We start from the raw sequence: 17,958 nt of genomic DNA, 5'->3' as shown, positions 1-17,958 counted from the left end.
TGGCGAGGCCGCCCTCGCCCCTCCCCCTGGCGTGACGCTCTCCAAGCGCAGCGGCGGGCTAGTACTGGCCCAATCTACCTCCCCCTCCCCCGGCCCGACCCGCTGCTTCGGGGGCCCAGCGGCTCAAAGCCGTGTGGTTTTATTTTAGGGGGCAGCATGGGTCTGTACACAATAAATAACACGAATGTAGGAACTGTGCCCTAGTCGCGGCTGGAGGCAGGAATGGGGCAAGACATCAGCCAGGCCTTTGGCCTGCATCTGGACAGGGGAAAGGCGGGTCTCACCCCCAACCCCCCCTCTGGGGCGGCGGGCAGCCTGTGGCTGGGGGCTGGGGCCAACACTCCCCTCAGAGCTCCACACGCGCGTCGCGGTAGGCCCGATCCAGGGCCCACTCTGGCTGCGCATCAGTGCCACCTTCGCGGGCCAGGCGCGCCATCTCCTGCTGGAATAGCGCCTGCCGCGCCCTGCTGGGGTCCACATTGATCCAGTTGTTGGCGATCCACTTAGTGCCACGTGTGACCAGGCAGCCCCCATGCAGCGAGTAGTCGTCCACGTCGCCCACCCAACCTAGGAGAGGTGGATGGTGTGAGCAAGGGAGGCGACCGAAGGGACTCTAGGCTGAGCTAACCTGAGCTTGACCTTATACAGGCCAAGGGCATGACAAGGGTGGGCCCAGCTGTATACACATCTTAGGTGGTAAAATCTGGCCCCAAGGTGTCCTTGGGGACTCAGCATCTCTTTCCAACTAATACCTTGACAATACTCTTTCTTGACAATACCACTGGTCTTCTGAAACCAGCTTGCTTACTGCCAGGCCTGTCCACAGCCTGGGTCGGTGACAGACCTGTGTCCCCAGCCCCAGTGAGCCGGAAGGCTGGAGCATCAGGGAATCAATCACAGGGTTCAAGATAACCTAGGAGGCTGCACAGGTGCAGGCCACTGAAGTCACTAAGGATGATCTTTGGGAGGCACTAGGGGCAGAAAACCATTTGTAGGGGTGCTAGAAACATCCCACCAAGGTGGCAGTCTGGGCTGGATAAAGGGAAGTTTCCTTCAAGGCATGCTTGGCCTGGCCACAGGCCCTCACCTTGCCCATCAGGCAGGTAGTTGTACCAGAAGACTGCTGTGCCCTGCCGGGGCTTGACCCGCAGGTTCCCCTTGTCACAGTGCCTCCGAGTGTCACGGAGATCAACGTCATCTTGAATCAGACTCTGTGGACAGCAGGATGGTAAGGTTTTCAAACTTGCCCCCACTGCCAAAAGCCAAGGCCAGGCAGCCGAAAGTGGCCAGAGGGAAACCAGTCAGATGTGCCCAGGGGTTCACTTGGGCCCCTCATCCCAGGTCTGGAAGGTTATATACTATGATTGCCCAAGAACCTGCCATCCCACCAGAGTTAACAGCCTGGTTGGCCCTTACCATTTCATCGTAGGTTCTGTTGTCTGCTACAGGGAAGACAGTCTCGCCCCCACCGGTGACGTTGTTCAAATAAAACAGCACTGTCATGTAGCTGTAAGGCAGGGGGCCCGTTGAGCAGGTCCCCAGCTGTGGGCACTCCCAGGAGCTTACCTGTGGGCAGGATAAGCTGCCCAGGTTCCCAAGGGCCAGAGGGGCAGGCTGGGATCAGTGACAACACTGCAGGTCAGTGCCAAGACCCTAGCCTGTTACTCCTCCCACAAACCATCTCTTTCTGTGTGTCACAATGTTTTGTGTGGCCAAGATCACAGGTGCACTTAGCTAAATTACGTGGCTGGCTGGGAAAGGTAGGCTAGCAGAAGCAGCGTGACCATGCAGAAGGGCTGGTGGGGAGTACAAGGGGCTGACCCAGAGCAGCCACATGAAGAGAAGAGACCCGCCTCCCTGCTTTAGCAGAGGAGGGGGACAAAGCTTCAAAGGGAGAAGCTGAGGCCTCCAGCAATGGAGGCAGAATCAAGACCCAGGGGATAGGGGTTTAAAAAAAAAAAGCCAGAAATCCAGCCTTTCCCCTTACCTCAGAGTTCTGGGGAAATTTTTCAGTGTCTGTGCATACCTTAGTCTGGCCACTGAGACAAGATGGCCACCCCTTTCCTGCCACTTGGTAAACAAACTAGGGCAAGAGATGGGGTATCCTCAACCAGGATGCTCCCATGTTCTCCTGGCCCTGGGGGCATGTCCATAGGGCAGAACTGTGTTTATGTCATGGGAGTGTCTGGTCTGGGAGTTGAAGGCCACCCCAGGTGGGAGGTACTTGCCGGCAGGAGGTCTCGAATGGTACAGACTCATTGGCTACCAACTTAGTATGGGAGCAGATGGTCTCTGGGTACACAGGTCCGCTGTCCACATGGGCATGGTAGTGGCCTCCCTCGCCATACCGTACAACCTGCAGCGGCTCGCTGAGCTCCACGATCTCAGGTGACAGGCGGGTGAGGCGTAGCACCCTGGTAGGCAGTAGGAATTCAGCTGGGTAATCTCATGCAAGGCAGCACCCTGAAGGAGCTGGATCCCCAGAATGCCACAAGCTCTGCCCCTGCCCACCTCCCCTGGAAGCCCCTTAGGCCACCCTAGACTGGCCCTGTAAGAGCAGGAAGGGGTTACCCATGAACCCTTCTCCCTGGATGCCAGAGACCTCGCTGGGTGAGAAAGATGAGATTTCCACTAAGTTGCGGGGCGGGTGTGTGTGTGTGGGGGGGGTCACTCCCTCCAGGAAGGAGGTTCCTTATCTAAAACCCCTGGCTGCTCAGGGGCAGGGGGTCCTGTAGACGGAGATAAGAAGTCATTTTTGTAATTAGCAAAAAACAAATATTCCAGTCTGTCTCTAATCCCAAATGTCTATTGTTTGCCCACAATTAGGGCTAATTTGCCTTTGTTAATTGCCTTTTTAATGGGTCCCAATCCTGGTCTAATGAATAGAACTCAATCCTGAGTTGGCTAATCAAGTCTGTCCTCTAGGCCCCAGCCAAGGACTTCTGTGAAGGCCCCACATGGCTTTCTCCTGCTCCAGGGCTCACCTCTGGCGGATGGAGCGCATGACGTGGTGGGCACCTTCACCCTGGTAGAGCCACGTGTGGTGGCTGTTCCGCACCAGCTCACTGGATGCTGCCTTGTGGCTCCTCATGTACTTGTGGAAGTCTCGAAGGTCCATGTCAGCGAACTCCTGCAGGCTCAGCACTCCTGCACAGGGCACCCACCATCATGCCCCCCAAGCCCATGTGAGGAAGCCACAGTGGCAGGCTTTACCATCCTACCTACCCCTGGCCTCAGGCACTGGGGGACCATGTGTACCTGTCCCCCAACCTGGACTCTTGGGTAAGATGAACCTTCTGTCACATCAGTCCCTATAGGAAGACCTAGGGAAATTCATTTCCTCAGTTTAAACCCTGATTTGGTCCCCCAAAGGACCTAACCCCTACTAGATTGGCCACAGCAGGGTGGTCAAAGGAAGCGTGAACCATATGGCCAGGACCTGAGGCCAAGCACTGCCCTTGGCTGGCCTCCAGCGTGGCTCTAAAGCACATGGTGGCTACCCTCTGGTCCTGTAGAGGGTGAAGAAAGACAGCAGTCAGTGCTGGGTTCTGTCCAGGGCCTTCCACGCTGTAGGGTTTAAGCTGGGGGCTGGTCCCCAGGAGTTCCCTTATGACCTCAGGTCCCATCCTGAGTGGAAGATATCTATCTGGCCAGTCCTGTCTGCTGGGTTACCAGTCTACCTCAACAAAGAAAGCCAGGCCACTCTCCCAAGTAAGAACACTCTTTCCCTGTTCCTGTCCAACCCACAAAACAGGAAATCCACCCTTTGGGGGTTCTGGAAGAGTAGCTGATGTCTGCTCCATGTAATCCTGGCTAACCCAAGAAAGAAACCTTCTACTGTTTGACCCAGATATCTCTGAGGGTGAGGAACACTTAAGGCCTGTGGGCCTGTTACCGGCTCTGTACATAGGGATGGTAGCATCATGGTGCCCCTCCAGCCACAGGTCTTGGCCAGATCCTTCACTCTGGGTTCACCAGCCACAGGGCCATTCTTCCAAGTCCTGTTTCACTGTTGTATCTTCCCCATTCTGTCCAGAACTTGGGCATGTGAATGATGACTACACCTCAGAAATATCCTGAGGATTATTACCAAAGAGGGGGTGGCGCACTTGTATGACAGCTCCCCTACCCAAACCACCCCCAGAAGTTAGCATGACTCTAGGCAGGCAAGAGGAAAGCAAGCAAGATCTCAGACCAGAGAGGGTGGCTTCTGGGGAAGACCTCATGCTTGGCTGAAAAGAGGAAGATGGAGGAGGGTGAACAGCCAAGCTCAAGCTGGTCTCACTGCCCTGTTCCTGCTGTGCCCACTCTGCCCTCTGCCAACCAAGCAAGCCCTCTCCTGTACCCCAGTCTCTGCCTGTTGAGGTCAAAATGGCCTCCAAGAATGTCCCTCTAGACTGTCATCAAGAGGAGTGGGATGACCCAGCCCAGGAGTGAGGGCAAGGCTGGATCCTCGCTTCATCATCTCTGGCTACTCTAGAAGGTGGGTATAGAGGCCACCTGGCTGTGGGGGCAGGAGGCTCACAGAGACAGAACTGTGGCGAGGTATGGGCTCACCATCACCATCAGGGTCAGCCTTGATCGCAGAGTACATCTCCTGAATGTTCTCTGGAGTCATCCACCGTCCATTTCCCAGGCGAGTCTGGGCCAGGACCTAAAGCACAAGGTGGTCCCTCAGTGGAGTGGCCCCAATGATGGGGCCCCCAGAGCATAGACAGTCACCCAGTTCTTGCTGTAAAGGTTAAGGGTTCAGGTGATGGGGTATGGGTGAGGACACAGGACAGAGCCTGAGGTCCCTGAGCTGAAGGGATGGTAGGCAGAAAGGCCCACAGGCATCTGGGGAGGAGGCCAGGGAGATAGTTAAGAGGCCTGCAGGCCATAGGCATTCCTGGCCCTGTTGGGACTGTGGCCTCCATGGGGAGCACCGTCAGCTGGTTGGGTGCAGAGTGAAGGACAGCACTGTATCCCACTCAGATGCCCAAGGTGAGGTGGGGAGGCCAAAGCCTGAGTGCAAACAGAGAACAGACACCAAGGGGAGGGCTGGCCACAGCATGACCACTAAGCTCGTCAAAGAAGCCCAGGCTCAGTGAGGCATTCTCTGTATAGGCAAGGGACCACATACCCTGCCAAGACCTCTGTCAGAAGCCTGGTGTGAGTGAGGGGCATGTAAAAGAGAGATGCAGACTTCTGGCTACCTCAGAGCTGCCACCCCTCCACCATGGGTTTTGTGGGGACCCCAGCCGTGGCAGCAAGGAATCCAGATCACAGATGGTGCACCACCCAAGAACTGTGGCAATAAATGTCATCACCCCCAGGGGGGTTCTCCTGCCATCCTCTGGGGTTCCCAGGGCAGCCAGGGGCTCTCCAGGGAAGGAGGGGGCCTCTGGAACTGAGCATGCCCAAGCTGATCTGAGGTGGCACCTGACTCTCAGGGCCAGGGCTGAGCAGGCCACCAGAAAGACAATTCAGGGCGCTCCCACCCTGTGTCTATTCCAGACCCCAGGATCCCAACCTCGCGGAGCTGCAGGCGACCGTCATGGTTCTGGTCCAATAGCCGGAAGAGGTCCAGCTGGCTGACCTGCATTGTGCCCATTGCCTCCTCGTATTCTTCAGTGGGCAGAATCTGGCTGCGCTGTAGCCCCTTCATCTGGGCCAGGTGGATGATGAGCCGACACTCTTCATCACTCAGGAAGCCAGGGATTTCTGCCAGGAGAGGAGGTGGGTGAAGCCGAGGGCTGAGCCCAGGCAGTGATGCAACCAGTACCTTCTCTGCAGAGTTTCTAGGGTACTCTCTGTCCCCTGGTGGTCACCATGTCAGGACCTCACACACCCCTTTACCTCTACTCTGGACTCCGACCCCAAGATTGAGTTGTCTTGCAAAGGTTGGCCTGCATTTGGAACGTGGGGCTTCTTTCTTTGATGTTGAGAGAACACACGTCCCAGAGGAGTCTTGGAAAGCTCGCCAGAGCTAAGCTGGATAGGGACTAACCCACCTTGCAGTGGGACTGAAGGCCAGAGGGTTGACCTCCACTTCTTATTTGGTATATATTTAAAAGTGGATGATGGTGGCTGGGTTTTGCTTTCAATTTTGCTTTTCAGAATTGTTCAAATAAAAACAAAGTGTAAAACATTCAGTGCTGTAGGCCAGTCCTTGCCCTCTATTCCGCACAAGTCTTCTGCCCAGGGCTGAGATGCCCAGTGCTGGCACATCAGTGGTGGTGGTGGGGGGCACTCAGGTCTTTGACAGATGCTCTGGGAAGACGTTCTGGGTGTCCTTTGCTTTGGGAACAAGTGTACACTGAATGTCATACCTCTAAGCCCGAGTAAAAGCCAGTCAGGCCTGGCTGGATGCCACCACACCAGCCTCACAAGCAGCTTGGATGAGCTGGAAAATGAGCCTCACACCTGGGGGTCCCACACCCCAATGTCCCCACGCACTTTTAGGAGCTACATTCCCTCATTCCTGGGAAAGAAGACTTCCTTAGATGGGGACCAAGAGGCCACCAAGAGGTGGAGGCAGGGCCACACCATCACAGTGACCCCTCAGGACTGCAGCGTGGTCTACCACTTCTTTGGGTTACACTCCCAGCATGAAGTTCCGGTCATTGCCAAGAGGAAGGAAAATGGATGCTCAGAGCCAGGACTAAAATGATTTTTAGTGGTTATCACAGCAGATCACATTTAGGTGGTATAGACTCTGTACCCTGTCCTAATCACATCGTCAACTCCTTAATCCCTATACTCATCCTAGAAAAAAGGGCCCCATCAGTTTGCCTTCCTATTCATGACTCACGGCAAGTACAGAGACATCAGCAACTTGCTCAGGGCCACCCAGGCTGTTGCACTCCAAAGTCCATGCTCACAACCACATTCAGCTTCCATGGGTAGGTTACCCAGATGTGATGACGCTAAAGGCAGGACAAAGGCCCCCCACTCTGGCCTGCTTGACCTCAACCCAGTAAACCCAGAAAGGGTAGGAGCCATCCACTGGGGGAGGCAGGGGTAGCACTGGACAATGGATGACACCAAACTGCTAGTCAACAGTCACCTCCTGATAGTTTAAATAATAAACAAACAAGAAAAGTAAACCAGAAAAAGAAAAGAAAACACAGGCCCAGGTTTCTTCAGTTTATTAAGTGCTGGTAATCCGTAGACCCAAAGGAGATGCCACCAACCTCTACAGTCCCCTGCAGTGTGCTAATCAAATGCAAATGGCTCAGGCCAGCACACTGGGGCCTAAGCAGATGGGTCCCAGCACCTAGGAGGCTGCACAAACACTGCCTCCTGGGGTGTGCGTGCAGCCCTATAAAGCCCTCAACCTCAACTCATTGAGACCAAGGCAGACAGAGCAGGTGATGGATCAAAGGCTGTGGCTGTTTGTGGCACTGGTGGTGCTGTGGGGTGACAGTGGGGTAGGGGCTCCCTGGGTCCCCACACGGTGCATGCCTATTCCCCAAGCCATGGCGCTGTGCCATGACATTGGCTACATAGAGATGCAGCTGCCCAACTTGCTGGATCATGACACGGCAACTGAGGCTGTCCGGCAGTCAGTCAGCTGGTTGCCCCTGCTGGCCAGGGAGTGCCACCCTGATGCCCGCCTCTTCCTCTGCTCCCTTTTTGCCCCTGTGTGCCTTGACAGGTAGGGCAGGGGCTCCTAGGTGAGGGTGGGTGGGGGGCCTTTCCTCTCCCAGGGTCTGTTCACTAACCACTGCTGTATACCTATCCATGCTAGGTGCTGGTAGGGGTGGGGTGGGAAATGAAGATGAAGGATTGTTTTGTTAGGGTGTTCCTGGCACAGGGGAGCAGGTGCCTATGGGACAGAGGAGACATAGGTACGGGACCATCGATGGTGAGCACCTCTGGACCCATGAATCCTCAAGGGCTCTTGAACATCAACAAGGTATGACAAGTGGGTAGGCTGTTTTTGGCTGGGGGGCGGGGCAGAAGCCCCTCTCCAGTGGGCGTGGAAACTCTGCCCAAGAGATCCCAGCAAGAGACGGAGCCACATCTCATCTGGGGGCCTTTTCTCCCAGAGTCCAGAGATGGCAAGGCTGATTCCTCTTCCCCAGCCTAACCTATCCCGTGAACGGCTCCCTCAGTTCCTTCTTTGCAGAGTGAGGGACCTTCCCAGAGCCTCAGGGTGACCACGCCAGTAGCAGCAAGAATGAGCTCTTTCAGAATCCAATGATCAGGCCTCCGCTCTTTGCCAACCCCAGCCTCGACCAGAAGCGGCAGTCTCCTGCAGGCCTTTCAGGACAAGAGGGAGGGCTCTGCTTTCTCCCGCCGAAATGGGGGAGTGAAGGCCCCGAGTGCAGGGTCCTTCGCATACAACCCTCTCCCCGGCAGTGGACTTCCGCCATGGCTGGAGCGGAGCGGGGTGCGCTGGAAAGCGGGATAGCGGCCCGAGCCACGCGAGCACCACGCGAGGACGGTGGGGGATGTGAGACCTAAACGCTGGGAAGCGGTTGCGGGGCTGAGGGCTGTTGCCAGGTGACCATGGGTCGTTGCCCAGCAACCGTGGAGTCACTGGCTGTACCTCTGCACTGGGACGGGACAGGAGCTCCAGCCCAGGGGCCAGGAAGTCCTGAGCGCCCGGCCACCCGATACTTCCCCTCCCCCCACTTCCGCAGGCTCATCTACCCGTGCCGCAGCCTGTGTGAGGCCCTGCAGGCCAGCTGTGCGCCCATCATGGCCTGCTACGGCTACCCCTGGCCCGCCATCCTGCATTGCGGCCGCTTCCCCGCCGGGCACAGCCTCTGGGTCGCGGCTGTCTCCGTAGGCTCCCGCCTGGGCCGCCCACGTGAGTCCCCGCGCGGCCCCCAGGCCATGTCCACGGGCAGCGCCCCACCCTTCCAAGCCGCTCCCCGCAGGGCCAGGTACACAGGTCTCTCTGGTAGGGAAGACAGGGACTGGCCACAGCAGCAGGTCTCAGAAAGGGTGAAGATCGAGGGACCCATGGGAGGGCTCCCCCAGCCCGCGCTGACGGCCCTTCCCCCACTCTCGGCTGGCGGAGCCTCACTCGGCCCCTCCCCCCCTCCCCCCAGTGCCGCGTGCCAGCTGCAGGGACTGCGAGTTGCAGGACGCCCGCTCATCCAACGAGGTTCTGGAAGCGCTCTGTGCCAGCGACTTTGGTGAGCCCATCCCTAGCGTCCAGTACTCCTTACACCCACCTTACAAGTGCCTCCATCCCAGCTACCAGCTTGGGTAAGACAGATGAAAAGAGGGGACACTTAAATGCTATACCTGGTTAAAGCTACAAAATAAATGCCTTTAATAAGCTTGGCATTGCTAAAACAACACACCAAACAAATCTGCCTAGGAGAGTGGCCGCCAGGACTTCAGCCCTTCCCTAGGATCCTGATTAAGGGTAGAGCATCACAAGAGGGTATGGGTCACCAGGCGGTGGGGGGTGGGGGGTTATTCTTAGAAGCCCTGCACATCACCCCACTCCTCTGGTCCCATTCAGCAGTGAAGGTCAGGCTCTCCCGATGCAACGGCTCGTCCTTTGGCCTCTCAGACTGCAACCTGGACTCCGGGCTAGAGGTGCTGAAGGCAGGCCCACTGCCTGCTGTGGAACTGGCACCTATTCTGCGTCGCTGGCTGCAGCTGGATGCCACATGCATGCACAACCTCTTGCGAGGAAGGCATGCTGAGACCTACGTGCTAAGCGGGGAGGTGCAGGGCCATCGATTGCTGGTAACCACAGCCTACGCCTGGAGCCAAGGTCACAGAAATCTGCAGTTGGCGGTGCGCAGGTGGCACCATCACCAGTGCCCAGAATAGGAGTTAATGCAGGAAGAGCCTGGGACTTCGTAGCCACAGCCTCAGCAGCAGCCATACAAACCATGTCCCGCCCTGGCTGGACATACATAAAACCCTCTATCTGCTGCCCTTCATGGATACTTATAGACCAGCCCCAGGAACAGCCCAAGCAGGGCATAAACCCTTCTGTGATCAACGCTAAAGGGACCCTTCCTGAGCTATAGTGCTCTGCCCAGACATGAAGGAGGCTGGCTCCCTGGCAGCTGTGTGTGCTGGGTAGGAAAGACCACCTTTCTGTCCCAGGCCTGGGATGACAGCCTGGCAAATGCCCACAAGCCCCAGCAGCCCAATCTATTCTGGGCAGGATGCTACTTGTCAAGCCACACACAGACTGCCTCAAGCCGTAGGCCCATGCAAAAGCACAGGGGGTGGAGAGAGGTCCATGCAGAAAATTGTATTAAGCTGCTTACAAATCTGAACTTATATGCACACAAAAAGTTCTTCCCCTATTTCTGGGCCTCCAGTGTTTGTCAAGAACACAGTGGTCTTAAGTAACTGCCTAATTGTTTTCCTGAACTGACTTGGAAATCCTATGATAAAGCAGTCATGGTTTTAAGATAAATTGTTTTGTGTACTGGTGTTAAGTTACTCATTTACCTTAAATAGTAAGAAAATGGGCTAAAGCTCTTGTTGGCCTTCTGAAAGTGCCCCCTGCTGCTCTTGAAGGGAGTGCTGAATCAGGGGGCACCTGCCAGGGTGGTGGGAAGTCACTCCAAGCAAGCAGATAGGTGCTGGTCTGGCTGAGTGCCCAGTAAATCCCTCCAGCCAGCCAATAAGGACCAGCAATAGATACGACTCTGGCTCCTGGCTACACAGCCAGCACAAATCAGGCCTCCTCTGCATGCAGCTCATCTTTAGGGGCAGAGGCATGAAAATGACAAATACAGAAAATAGTGTCCAATGATGCCAAGTGCTGAGAAGAAAACCAAGCAGGCTGATGTAAGAGCATCTCAAAACCTCTTAAGACCAGTTTGAGGTCAAGGGAGGTATCTGAGGAGGGGATGTATGCGTAGAGGCCCAACGGAGCTGAAGCCATCCTCTTTGTGGGAAGAGCTAGATGTGAGCCTTCTGGTAGTGAGCATAGCACAAAGGCCCCAAGGCAGCATGAGCTTGGGGATAGCAGTGAGTGAGTGAGGGGGCAGCAGAAGATGAGGGTACCAAATGAAACTTAGAAGTGAAGTGGGAATCTTGGAGACTTTTAAGGAAGGGGGTGGTAAGATCGATCTGTTCAAACACAGAATGAGGGTGGGGTGGGATGGAAGGAGAAGTGAGCCACATGAAAGAAGGCAGTGTCCCCAGAGAGATGACAATGACTCAAAACTGGGACACCTCCCTTCTGAATGGAACAGGATGAAGTCCTCAGCTGACTTCCGGTGGTCCAAATCTTTGCAAAATGCCTACCACAGTCAAGTAGGTACTACGGCAAGAACTCAGGGTGGGGCCTTTGTGGCCAGGTCCTGCTTGCCCCATGTCTCTAGGGATAAAGGTGGGAAACAGGAAATGTCTCCCAAAGGGAGAGACTGGTGGTTGCATGGGGTCTTCCCCATGAAATGGTGGGGCTCCCTCCCATGCAGGTGGAGGCACCCTGGGGCAGAACCCAACCCCCTTGCCCCAGCTTACATTATGAACACCCACCCCTTGAACGCTAGCATCTTGGGTCCCTGAGGTTGAAGGTCACAGGTCTGGAGCCAAGAGCAGCAGGGCAGAGGTGACAGAACCCACAGCAGGCCCATTCTCCTTAGGCCCTCCTGCCTTTTTAGGGTGACAGTAGGTGACTAAACAGACACAGAAGACAGACACTCCTCCTTGAGATGAGGCTTCATTCTTTGGGTTCATCCAACACCACGCATTCAGGAACTCCCCCTCCTCTCACACCCTTTCCCCTGTGCTTTTCCTGCCTCACAAGTGGACTTCCTGTAATCACTAATCTCTTCTTCATGTGGCTCACCTCGTTTCACCAAGGAGCAAGCCTCAGGGTAAAACCTGGGACACCGTCCACCAGCGGACTCAAAGGCAATGTAAGAGTTTGGGAGAAAATGGGGGCCACAGCCCTTTGTGATTTGCGGACACACAGACCCATCGGATGGCTTAACCAGAACCAGCTGACCTTTTGTCACATCTCTCCTGCTTCCTGCAATTTATGGGGTTTGGGTTTCTCATTCTCAGCTTTGTAAGGCTTTGATGCAACAGCTGCATGTTAGGGGGTGAGGGGTACAGTTATGGCCTCATGGCTCATCTGAATTAAGTGTCTACATGTCCCAAGAAGGCTGACGGGAGACAGTACAACCCCTTCAGACGTGTCTGTTCATGGCAGTGTAGCAGTAAAAGGGTGAGTGTTGTTCCCTTTGCCCGGATCACCTTTTCCTGACAGCCACCTGCCTTGATCCCACAGCTCCTAGAAGTCTGCAGGGAAGCCTACCTTGGCCTCCTTGGCCTCTATTAAGAGTTTCATTCAACCCCAGTTGAAATTCTGCCTTATTTGTCTGCAGTCGTGTATCACCATCTGACACACCATATATACTTGCTTGTTTATTTACTGTCTTCTTTTTCAAATGTCAGCTTCAGATGTGTGTTGTTGTTGTTGTTGTTTTCCTCCTATTTTGTTCAATGCTGTGTTCTCAGCCTTAAAATAGTGTTTGGCATAGACTTCATCGGTTATGCAGTAGTAATAATAACAGTAACAACCTTCTAGGGTCCTTCCCAGAACAGGACCGGCATTACCTATTTCCCCTCACACAGCATGCATGTGAAATCATTCTCATAGGCCTAAGTATAATTCTCAACCAGGGCCCTCTGCCCCAGGGGTAATGGCATGTGCTCAGATGCTCTGCTTTGGTCCCCAGCCCCCTTCTTAAAGCCCTTTACCCACACCATCCCACAGCAGGCAGGAATGGCCCCAAGTCTGCAGTAAGTGTGTCACTGAGACTGAGTACCTAGGGTTGGGTGGGCAAACCTATCCTGGGCAAGGTCATGGTTCTGGGGAACCCCACCTTGTTGACACTGGTGGTCTTTGAAGGACTTCTGAATCTTCTCAGCCAGAATGTTGGCTTTAGAGTACAGGCCCTGGAGACAGGCTGCCTGGGTTCTAATCCTAGCTTCATCCCTGAACTAGCTGTATGAGCCTGACCAAGCAACCACAGCTCTCTGTGCTTCACTTTCTCACCCAGTAACCTGAGGGTGGGATCCACACTCATCTCACGGAGGGGGTGTAAGAATGAAATGAAACGATCACATGAAGCCTAGCACATAACCAGAGCTCAGAAAATGTGAGCTTATGATGCTGCTTACAAATGAGGCCACCCTGGAAGGTTTTGCCTACAACTCCATCCTAAGAACCCCAAGGTGCTGGTAGCTAAGGCTGGTGGTCCAGGGGGGCAGGTTTGGGGGCACTGACATTCACATTGGACAGAGTGCTTTTCATCAGCCCACAGGGCCCACTTTGGGAGTGAGAGTCTTCCTCAGAGGCCCTGAGATCAGCTAGGACCTGGTTATTAGTCTCTCCCACGCTCCCCCATTCTAGAATATGACAGAATTAACGATGGCAGGGAGTGTCCAAAGACAGTTTCAATGAAATGTTTAGACAATGGCCTCAGGGTCACATTGCCCAGCCCTGTGATGGAAGGATCAGCTGTAGAGTAGGGGTCAGAGAGGGGAGTGTGGAAAGGTCACCCTGTACAACCCTATTATGGAGGTGGGGGCGGGTACTGCACTTTGGGAAACCTTTGGGTGGAAAAAGAGCTACTCTGAAGCAGCCATTTTCAAAACAGAAGTCACGTGGTCAAAACAAGCCTCCAGGCACCCCCAAACCGCAGCCCCTGGCCCTTCCCAGGAGCGCCCGGCGAACTTACCAAAGAGCAGCGGCTTGAGGCTGAGTGTTCGGATGAAGTGATCCCTGTCCGCGACCAGCTGGACTTTACGTTCGTGCCCCACCTAAGGGAAAGGGGCACTGCGGGCAGCTCGGGCCCCAGGCCGCAACGCCCGAGGAAAGTACAGGCGCCCGGGGCCCCGAGCGCGACGAGCGGGGTTCGCGCGGGGCAGACGCAGGGAGCAACGTGGAGGTCGTGGGCTGGGCGGCGGCTGTCACGGGCTCGGCCGTGCAGGGCCTGGAGCGTAGCGAGGCGGGGGTCCTCACCTTGATGCCCTCCAGCCGGGTGAGGGGACCCAGGGTTGGCGCGGGCCCGGGGCCCTGGGAGCGGCGCTGGGGCCCAGGGTCGCTGCTCTCGTCGCCGTTGCTGTAGTGCACGAAGAGCAGCAGCGCCAGCACGTTGCCCAGGTACAGGTGCACGAACACCATCAGCACCAGGAAGTAGGCGCGCGAGCAGATGCCGCGGGGCTTGCACAGCGGCCGGACCGGTGCGTCCTCGCAGTCGTCCAGCCCGGCCGCGGCCCCGGCCCGCTCGCGTTCAGGCGGTGCCCACTTCGGACTCGCGGCCTCTGGCCTCGGGGCCGCCGCCGCCGCCATGGCGCCCAGGTCGCGCGCACGTCCAGAGGAGGGGCCGCGGGGATGCCCGCGCCGTGCAGCGCCGTCTCCCGGACAACCGCCGCGGAGCCCGCGCGCGCCGCGGTCTCTAGGAGACGGTGCCCTGGGATGCTGCGCCAGCCATAACAGCCCCCGCCCGCCCCCGCGCCGCCCCCGCGCCGCCCTATTTCTCCCTGAGCCGTGCTCGGTCTCCTTTGCGCCCTGGACCCGGCCCACCTGGGAGTTTCTCTTCCTGGGCTGGATTATCGTCAGGAGGAGCTAATCACTTCCCAGGGTAGAAGCCGATCGCCCCCCCACTCCCAATGGAGATGCGGACAAGAGCAGCACTGTTAAAGGAAACCCCATTAGAAGTTTCTCCGTCCCCTGGTTAAGATGCGCTTCCCTCTTTCTGGAAATGTATGGTCTGCGTTTTCTCATTCCGGGGAGTAGGGTGGCAGCGAGGAGACGGTGCCAAAAGATGACTCAATAATGCGGCGGTTTGGGGGCGCCAAGGAGGCCGATGACTGCGCATGTGATGGCGTAGGATCCACAGATTTAGGCACTGATGCTCGCCAGCGTAGGAGGCCAAGAACGCCTTGGAGGTCCACTCTGTCAGTCTGGACCTCACACAGAAACATAGCAGTAAGTGCTTAAGCTGCCTGATGATGGGGTGCCTAGGTGGCTCAGTGGGTTAAGCGGCTGACTCCCGATTTCGGCTCAGGTCATGATCTTATGATTGGTAGGATTGCATGGAGCCCTGCATTGGGCTCTGCCCTGACAGGGAGCCTGCTTGGGATTCTCTCTGCCCCTCCCCCACGCGTGCACCCTCTTTCTGTAAATAAATTAACTTAAAAAAAAAGAAGCTGCTTGATGCCACATACACGCGTAGACTGTGGCATCTGGTCTGGAGTAGTCAGAGAGGGCTTCTGAAGAAGTCCTGACACCAGGAAGCTCAAACCCTGAACAGTAAGTAACGTTAAGCAATGCAAGCAGGTACTCAGGTGCACAGGAACATTCCTTGCCTCAAACCTGGCACAGGTGAAGAGGGAGAAAGGGACTTTTGTATAATTGAGACACCATCACCTCAGAGGAAGATTAAACTCAGATTATCACCAGGTATGGAGGTGGGAGGACATACCAGTGCCCAAGTACCAAAGCCTAGGCATTTTCATGTTCCCTGCTCTTCTAGGACTGGGTTATTCTCAGGCAGAGATGCACATGCCCCAGAACAGAAGCCGACATGCAGACAAGAGCAACACCACTGAGGCAAGTCCCACTAGTGGCTTCTCTCTACTCTGTTAATACACCCCCTCTCCCTATTTCCTTCTAGAAAAGTGGAGTCTGCATTTTCTGGTCTCTCCAGTAGAGCAGGCCGGGGGCTTGAGTGGCTACCTCTTTCTCTCAGAGATTTTACACACAACAGAAGGTCTCACCAGTGCTCAAGCACATGGGTGCATCTCGTCCAGCCACCCTCAGGGACCATTTTGTCAATCTCCTTAGGATACTACGGAGAAACACTGCTCAACCAAAGGAGACATTCTGGACATTTCTAAGAGGGGAAGAGGGACAGGTGGTAATGGGAACTGTTACGGCTCAATGGCTCAGCCAAAGTTGGGATGCTGACCAAACACCACCACTGGTCGAGCATCCCGTTCCAGATGGAGTGGGAACTGACAGTTCTGTGGGTAACCAGGTAAGCCTGGACTCCCTGTGCATGGAGGTGAAGACAGAGGCAGTGAGGGCCTGGCCCTGCTCCCTGAAACGAATTCTAAAAATGAGTAAATAAATACTAGAATGGTCACAAAAGAAATGTTTCTGATTCAAAAGGAAGAAAACTCTATTACCAACTTCAAAGTGTCCAGATTTCCTGCAGCTTGTCTTTACTCCAGTTAGGTCAGAAGTCTCTCAACTTCCACGTACACAGAACAATTGTAAACAAAATTTCCCCCCAATTGTATTAATCTTCTAAATTCTTTAATGTGAAAAACAACAACCGAGTCACAGTTTTACCAAGGATGTCATTATTTTCTGGTACCCATGAATGAACGTTGAGACCATTTCCTCTTTAGCCTTTTAATATCTATAATTAGATCACCTCAAAATCTTCATACTGCTCATTTTTTCTGAACCATTCTCCTATATTCCTATCTCCTGTCTCCTGTCTCCAAGTGAGTTATGCCCACTGCCACGCACAGCTCCTTCTTTAACTCATCACCAGACAACAGAAGGCAAGCAAGCCTGTTGGAGCTCAGTGGAAGGGGAAGGGGGATAGGAGAGGATGCTCATTGCTTATTTCTGCTCCACCTGCTGTTGGTTGTGGGAATTTCACAACCATGATATAAGCTAACTTCTTGGCCTTTTAAAACCCATGTTCCTTTTGGCACCTAAGGGCCATAAGGTCTCCCTCCCTCCCTTGCTTCCTCCTTTCTTTTTAATGTTATTTTCTGAGAGAGTGAGTGGGGGAGGGGCAGAGAGAGACGGAAACAGAATCCAAAGCAGGCTCCAGGCTCTGAGCTGCCAGCACTAAGCCTGATGTGGGGCTCAAACCCAAGAGCTGTGAGATCACGACCTGAGCCGAAGTTGGACGGACGCTTAACAGACTGAACAACCCAGGTGCCCCTCTTTCTTTTTTTAAATAGGTTCCAAACCCAACGTGAGGCCTGAACTCATGATCCTGAGATAAGCGTCGCATCCTCTACCGACTGAGCCAGCCGGGTGCCCCATTTTTAAATTTATTATTTTTAAAAGGACCATAAGGTTTCTCACTGCTCAGGCTGGCTCACCTTAAGAGGGTGGATGTCCTGGGGCGTCTAGGTGTCTCAGAGGACTAAATGGGCTATGTACTCAGTAATCCTTAAGTGTGATTATCTTGTAGGGACAGAAACTGGCCTAACAAGCCAAAGCCATAACTGTGTCCTCAGTACCCAAAACAGGGCAGAGACAATGCTGATTGTTGCATGAACCCTGGAGACTTATGTGGAAAATCCCTCCTCTAGCCAGAATGTGTTATCTCTTGTTCTTTTAAGATCTCTAATGGTATAGTGATCAATTCCATCCGTGTCCCGCATGTTCTGGAGGCTCTGAGCGGGTAAAACCCATGGATCTTTTGCACACCACTGTATGCCCAGTGCCGTGCATGGGGCGTGGCGCATCCGAGGCCCAGGGATGAGCAGCTGTGGCGTTCAGATTGGCAGGGTCTAGGGCCTCTCTGGCCTTGCCTGCCCTCTGCATGCTGCCCACAGCTTTGGAGCTTTCACCCCTGAGCTATCACTGAAGTTGCTGCCACTCTTCCCACCACAAGTGTGGACCCACTCGATCAGAACCCAAACTCCATTTCCTGTCCTCAATCCTTGGGATTAAACTCTGTGCACTCAGGTTTCTGTCTAGGGTCCTCTCTTTGTAACACCAGAGCCCCTGTGAAGCCACAACACCCCTGCCATACTGTATAACCCTAGGCTTCCACATCTGCTTTGCAGGGACCCAGGGGGTCTTCTGGATGAGGGGCTCAGGGCCTCAGCAGCAGCTGTGGGGCATTCCCACTGGTAGTCTGCTACAATCCCAGGATCTGTGTGTGGTGGGGGGAATGGTATGACTTGCAACCCAGGGAGGGGGAGGAGAGCAAAAACTGCCAGGATATTCCACTTCCCTCTGGATGCCCTCTCGCCAGCAAGCCAGAG

General features: G+C 54.9%; 2 protein-coding genes across 3 annotated transcripts; one reads left to right on the top strand and one right to left on the bottom strand.

Moving 5' to 3' along the window:
• Positions 1–123: 123 nt before the first annotated feature.
• Positions 124–14,324, bottom strand: P4HTM (prolyl 4-hydroxylase, transmembrane). Of its 2 annotated transcripts, none has more exons than XM_047831322.1 (9): positions 13,955–14,324; positions 13,671–13,752; positions 5,513–5,703; positions 4,558–4,654; positions 2,985–3,147; positions 2,229–2,414; positions 1,417–1,507; positions 1,088–1,211; positions 124–567 (listed from the first exon to the last, which is right to left on the bottom strand). In XM_047831322.1, exons 1-9 carry the CDS (start codon positions 14,282–14,284, stop codon positions 347–349), a joined length of 1,485 nt encoding a protein of 494 aa, XP_047687278.1. In that variant the 5' UTR covers positions 14,285–14,324; the 3' UTR covers positions 124–346. The 2 variants fall into 2 exon arrangements, with proteins under 2 accessions (XP_047687278.1, XP_047687283.1); XM_047831327.1 differs by having other exon boundaries at positions 5,579–5,703.
• LOC125150911 (secreted frizzled-related protein 5-like) lies at positions 7,388–10,335 on the top strand. The gene is made up of 4 exons (XM_047831397.1): positions 7,388–7,639; positions 8,631–8,800; positions 9,045–9,131; positions 9,467–10,335. The coding sequence occupies exons 1-4, from the start codon at positions 7,443–7,445 to the stop codon at positions 9,781–9,783; spliced, it is 771 nt and encodes a 256-aa protein (XP_047687353.1). The 5' UTR covers positions 7,388–7,442; the 3' UTR covers positions 9,784–10,335.
• Positions 14,325–17,958: the final 3,634 nt, after the last annotated feature.

The sequence above is a fragment of the Prionailurus viverrinus genome, chromosome A2 (assembly GCF_022837055.1).
Source record: "Prionailurus viverrinus isolate Anna chromosome A2, UM_Priviv_1.0, whole genome shotgun sequence".
Taxonomy (NCBI): Eukaryota; Metazoa; Chordata; class Mammalia; order Carnivora; family Felidae; genus Prionailurus; species Prionailurus viverrinus.
The sequence above is the reverse complement of the archived record's forward strand: the minus strand, read 5'-3'. Positions and strand labels throughout refer to the sequence as shown.